Raw genomic sequence first — 6,149 nt, 5'->3', positions numbered from 1 at the left:
CCTGTTGCATAGTAGTTTTGCAATACACTTACACAAAGTGTTACAACAGGCAATAGGGCGAAATTCTAGGACAGTTTTTGGATTACTTCCTTTAGGAATCAGGGTAATATTGGTTGTGTTAAGTTGCTTCAACAGTTGACCAGAATGAAAGAAATCCTTCACAGCAACACACACCTCCTGACCCACAATATCCCATGAATCTTTGTAAAACTGACTAGTGTATCCATCTGGTCCAGGGCTTTTATCAGTTGGAATGGAAAACATACACTGTCTAATTTCACTATCGAAAATTGGTCTAAGCAACTTTTGGACATGGTGGTCATTAATTAGCTTACCCGTTCTTACAAAGAGGTTTATGCACACGTGTTGTAGGTTTAGTTGATCCCAATGCTTCGGTGTAATAAGATAAAAAAGCATTTTCAATACCCAGAGGATCCTGATGAATAACCCCCTCAATATCAACAATTTGAGATATCTTCTTATGAATTGCCTGGCTTTAATCCTGCTGTGGTAAAAATTAGTGTTCTCATCTCCTTCCAGCAACCACTCCACCTTTGCTTTCTGTTGTAAAAATTTAGTTCTAGCCTTATTTAAGGTTTTAAATTCCTCTGCACCGTTTGCTGTTCGACTAGAAGTTGCGATCCCGAGGGTTAATATGCATAGCGGTTTGCGACTATCCAATAAGATCAGAGCAACTTCAAAGACTCTTCTCAATATCAGAGAACTTGTTCTTATTTAACTCCTTCAAAGGCTTCTTCCGATTCCTAAGCTTAGTGACAACTTGGTACATCTTGACCCCTGAGATATTCTTATTCCATTCAGTAGCCACCACTTCTTTAAACTTAGAGTCTAAACTCCACATATTGAAGTATTTAAAAGAAGTGTTTCTGACAGTTGCCTCATTACTTCTATAGCAAATACAAGGACAGTGAACAAATGTTCCTTCTTTTATGAAATAAGCTGAGCTATCAGGAAACAACCAAAGCCACTCAATGTTGATTAAGCACCTATCAATTCTTGAAAAAACACGAGTATAAGGGTCTTGCTTATTATTCCAAGTGAAAAAAGATCCATGAGCAACAATGTCACTCACCTCACAATAATCAACACACTGCCTGAAATCTTTAATTTCACTCCAAGTCACTTCTCTACCCAGCCTTTCATTGTAATCCAAAATTGAATTGAAATCCCCACAAATACACCAAGGTTTGAAACATTGATCCTTAATCTGGTTAATCTGCTCCCAGAGTGTGATCCTCTCACTATCAGAATTAGACCCATACACAATAGTGTACCGGAAAATATCTCCTGAAGTAATGTCAAAAACTTCAACAGTGATATGCTGGTCACTATCAGCAATGAGCTGAACGTTTCCACTGAACTCCTAAATTATTGAGGAGCCTTTGGCTAGGCATTCCCAAATAAATAGGACTGTTACCATCTCGGTTTCCCGAGGTAGTGAATAACAAAGTACAACAATACCAAAGTACTTTAAACTAAAACTTAGCGATTACATGTTTATTACAAATTTAACTAACTAAAACTTAATATAAAATAATTACACCTCGCAGCGGAAATAAATAATGTAATATAATTGTTCTATGTGATCTAGACTTCAACTATGGTCCAAGTCCTCTCGCATCCCATAGCTCCCAAGTCAGCTAACCTTTAGTACCTGTCAAATCTGCTCCCCATAAAACGGTTCACCGCAGGTGTTCACGAATACACAGTCAACCGCGAGGTTGAGTAGGAATAAACTAAACAACAATAATAATCCAACCCAAAATATATATTCATCAAGTTCTCATCACTTCATCCGTACAACTCACTTACATCACTAGCAGTAGCACAACCCCCTGAACACCGTGCTATGCTCAACTCAACTGGCAAAGGTATTTTCATACCATGCTCAACTGGCAGTAGTACCCTCCGTACTATGCACAACTGGCAGTAATAATCACTTACTATGCACAACTATCACTGGCAGTAGTAATTACTTACTATGCACATCTGGCAGTAACGATTACTCGTTATGCACAACCGCGAAACACCCTCCGTGTTATGCTCAATCAATAATCAACTCTCCAACAATCAAATATAACCAACAACAAAAACTCAATAACAATCCCGTCATACAAAATTCAACAACTACACATATACTTCGTCTCCAATAATAAATCACAATACTAACATTAATCTCATCAACCGTCATAATTAAATATTCATTCACTTAACAATAAAACCCGAGTTGAGTAGGAAATTCCTACCTGATAAGAAAATACTCCAATTACGCACTCCAATTATGCAATCCAATCAACAATTAAAGTTCCTAAATAAAACCGTCACCTTGTGACGATCTTCTAGCTAGTTATTACTTCTCTTTTCTCTTATGTGAATTATTTGTGTTTTATGATCAATAATGTCTATTTATATAGGTAGGTCATAGGTATAAGGAAGCAATTAGGAAACTATATAATTACCATATTATTTCTATTATACAAATATGATTATTATTAGTATTATTGTAATTATTATTATTATTATTATTATTATTATTATTATTATTATTATTATTATTATTATTATTATTATTATTATTATTATTATTATTATTATTATTATTATTATTATTATTATTATTATTATTATTATTATTATTATTATTATTATTATTATTATTATTATTATTATTATTATTATTATTATTAGTATTATTATTAAATAATCCCGATACAATTCCCGACCACTAGTCATACTAGGCCAATAAAATATGTCCATACAACCATAGCACAAGGCCCAAGGCCTTATTGCCAGCTAAGTCCAATTTTCGACTTGCATATTTATTTTATTATTTATTTAATGTCTTATTTGCAACTATTATTAAAATGTCATTAATTAATTATTTAAATTACATAAACTATTCTCATAAATTATTACCTAAATAACGGGGTATTACATTTTCAAAGTCACCTCATTTGTAGCGAGGGTGCTTATATTTGAAGCATAGGAGTTCTTATTTTTGTACTCCTCTTTTCTTTGATGGAAATTGCAAACTTTTTGACTTTCATTTCAATGCTTGAACTCAAATTTTGATATTTTTTGTGCCCATTCCCTTTTTGTTGACAAAATGTGGTAGAATGTGGAAGATGGTTGCATGGTTTCAAGGGTCACCTTGGAATAAACGGTAGCCAAGGAGTTATCACACCACAAGGTACTCTTGACTAGGCCTTAATCCATGGGTGAAAGGATACTAGCATGACACATCCTAGGGTGTTTTACAAGCATTCTAATGAGAAAAGTCTTAGGAAGAAAAAGTATCTACAAGGGCCATATATACACTTGTCAAGCTTCCCAAATAGATGTTTTCACAAAATTTTCCTAAAATGCAACTACATGCCATGATGCAACTAACATTTATACAACCTAATGCATATGCGTCTATCAACTAGTATGCCATATAAGCTAAATGCAACTCCTACAATCACATTGGTGTAAACCGCATCAATCAAAATAAAGCCACATAGTCATTAAGATAGAGAGGAAAAAGGAGATTGGAAAGATCATACCATGCGGTCTTCATAATCCTCATGTCTCGGATGTGGCATAGTCGATCAATGTGATAGAAGGATAGACAAACAAACAAACAAACAAGTATATACAAAATATATACAATTCTATACTATAAAGGAATAAACATGTTTTTGGTTTTTCAATTTTTCAAATTTTTACGGTTTTTATGTTTATAAAAAGACATGTTCTTTCTGGGGTTCAAGATGGACAGCTACCTTTTAGGTACTTGGGTGTCCCAATTACTTGTGGTAGGCTGTCTAAGATGGAGTGTAATATGCTTGTGGAGAAACTAATCAGCAGGATCAGGAGTTTTGGGACAAGAAAGCTTTCATATTCTGGTAGACTAGTGCTAGTGAATTCTGTCCCCACTACTATTTACAGCTACTGGTGTAATATCTTTATTATCCCAAAAGGAGTCCTTAATAAGGTCAACCCATTTGCAGGAATTATCTTTGGGACAGCAGTGTTGATTACTTGAGAGTTCCCAGAGTTAGTTGGGCAAAGATTTGCTCCCCTAAAGAAGATGGTGGATTAGGTATAAGGGATAGTGTGTTATGGAATCAGGCTGCAATTGGCAAATTGGTGTGGTGGATATATAGCAGTCCTGATAGGCTATGGGTTAAGTGGATTAATCAGGTTTATTTAAAAGGGAGGCAGTGGGATGATTACACTCCTAGTGGTGATTTGAGCTGGGGGTGGACGTCCATATGCAAAGTGAAGGTGAAACTGTTACCTGGTTATCAGAATGGGCAGTGGGTTCTGGGCACTCATGGCTATACTCTTGATAGTGGATATGATCTTTTAAGGGATAAGTTTCAGACTGTTGTGTGGCATAAGATGGTCTGGAATAATTGGTGTATTCCTAAACATCAATTCATTGGATGGCTTGTTGCTAGAGAGGCTTTGATGTTGAAGGATAAGCTCTTTAGCTTAGGTCATTATTCTGATGATATTTGTATACTTTGTGGTACAGGGTCTGAGAATCATCTCCATCTTTTTCAGGCCTGTCCATATAGTAAAAGGGTTCTTGAATTGCTTGCCAGGTTGGCTGGTGGTGCTGTTCTAGATTCTAATCTACTTATGTGGGTTGAAGCTGGGCATTTCTCACATCTGAAGAAGGGGGTACTGCTTTGTGCTACACTTGCTACGTTCTATCACCTTTGGATGCAAAGAAATAGATCGAGAATTGAAGGTAGTCTTCTTAGACCTGAACTCCTCAGAGACTTGATCACTAAGGAGGTTAAAATTAGAGTGCATTCACTCCTTACACCAGGGATTACAGCTAAAGATAAGAACTGGTTATTAAGTGTTAGCTTGTTTGTATAAAAATCCAGGTTCCTGGATCTTTTTAAATTGCTTTGTAGCCAAAATGGCAAGTTGTAACATTTGTTATGATCTTTAATGGAAATGCTTACATTTCATCCAAAAAAAAAAAAAAAAAAAGACATGTTCTTGTATTTTGTCAAAAAATTTCGATTTTTATCATTTTTTGATTTAAAAGTCAAGTTAGAATTTTCCATCCCCACACTAGTATGGGCATTGTCCTCAATGGCCAAAACGATAGGAAATTATGCAAGCTAAATGAGAATGCATGATTTCTACACTAATATGCAAACTATATGACATATACACAAGTGATGCATTCTATACTACACTATATGATGCATGATTTTATTGGTTGGAGAGCTAATTTAAATTAACTCCCAATGCTTGTGCTTGAACTTCCCCAAACCAAGTGAGACATTATTTCTAGTTTATCATTTTGAATTTTTAAAAGTGGGAACAATATAAGACACCTCAATGGAACCGAGGTGGGAGTCCTCTAAGTGTTTCTAGGACTCAAAACAATTGATCAAGATAAAACTTTTTGAAGACAAGAGAAATAAATAAAGCTTGAGGAGGTGTAGGAAACTCACAATGGGATATGTGGCATCCTCCAAAAATCTTGTTAATCCTCAATTGTCGCTTATGGTGACATCTTCATCACTATCATCATCTACCTCATCAACATCTTCATTATCATCATCATCATCATCATCATCATCATCATCATCTACCTCCATGGACCCGGAGCCTTCACCATTTTCATCATCACTTGAACTTTGCACTTCTTCCTCTTCTTCCTCATGGCAAGAGTGGCTACCTTCCCCGCTCTCAACAACAATCTCCTTCCCCTTAGTAACTTGACTATTCACGGTGGCATCTCTATGAGCACTTGGAAAGAATACTTCTCTATCCGCCCAACTAGGCAAAGGACATGAAGGATCAAGTAATCCTTGCCTAGCTAAGTGTAGGAGGGGCGGATATTGAGCTCGGTAAGCATTAACCCGATCCTACCACAACATTAGTGCCAATCGGTGTGAATTCACTGTAGGAAAATGGATATGGTGGAGTCACAATAGAGGAGGAGGAGGGCTTGGCATGTGATTCCATATGTTGCTTCATAATCATTTCGGCTTCATCGGAGACGGGTATAAGGTAGCTTGGACTTCGGACATTGATGCGGCATATCTTGTTAGGCAAGATGAAGGACTTAGATTCTTTAGTGAGCCACTCATACTTGTTGTCAAGATTATCAT

The 6,149-nt window shown here is 36.1% G+C and overlaps 2 protein-coding genes across 2 annotated transcripts; one reads left to right on the top strand and one right to left on the bottom strand.

Annotated features, from left to right (window-relative positions):
- Positions 1–697: 697 nt before the first annotated feature.
- On the bottom strand, positions 698–2,975 carry LOC141617962 (uncharacterized). Its single transcript, XM_074435093.1, has 2 exons — positions 2,971–2,975; positions 698–1,349 (listed from the first exon to the last, which is right to left on the bottom strand). The coding sequence occupies exons 1-2, from the start codon at positions 2,973–2,975 to the stop codon at positions 698–700; spliced, it is 657 nt and encodes a 218-aa protein (XP_074291194.1).
- An 857-nt stretch (positions 2,976–3,832) lies between these two features.
- On the top strand, positions 3,833–4,896 carry LOC141617961 (uncharacterized). Its single transcript, XM_074435092.1, has 2 exons — positions 3,833–3,957; positions 4,014–4,896. The coding sequence occupies exons 1-2, from the start codon at positions 3,833–3,835 to the stop codon at positions 4,894–4,896; spliced, it is 1,008 nt and encodes a 335-aa protein (XP_074291193.1).
- Positions 4,897–6,149: the final 1,253 nt, after the last annotated feature.

This window comes from Silene latifolia, chromosome X (genome assembly GCF_048544455.1).
Source record: "Silene latifolia isolate original U9 population chromosome X, ASM4854445v1, whole genome shotgun sequence".
Classification (NCBI taxonomy): domain Eukaryota; kingdom Viridiplantae; phylum Streptophyta; class Magnoliopsida; order Caryophyllales; family Caryophyllaceae; genus Silene; species Silene latifolia.
This window is presented reverse-complemented; position numbering and strand designations above follow the sequence as displayed.

Excerpts from the sequence above, each read along its gene's own strand:
- LOC141617961 (XM_074435092.1), top strand. The coding sequence starts at position 3,833 with ATGGAGTGTAATATGCTTGTGGAGAAACTAATCAGCAGGATCAGGAGT. Across the intron at positions 3,958-4,013 it reads ACTACTATTTACAGCTACTG|GAATTATCTTTGGGACAGCA; the intron begins GTGTAATATCTT and ends ACCCATTTGCAG.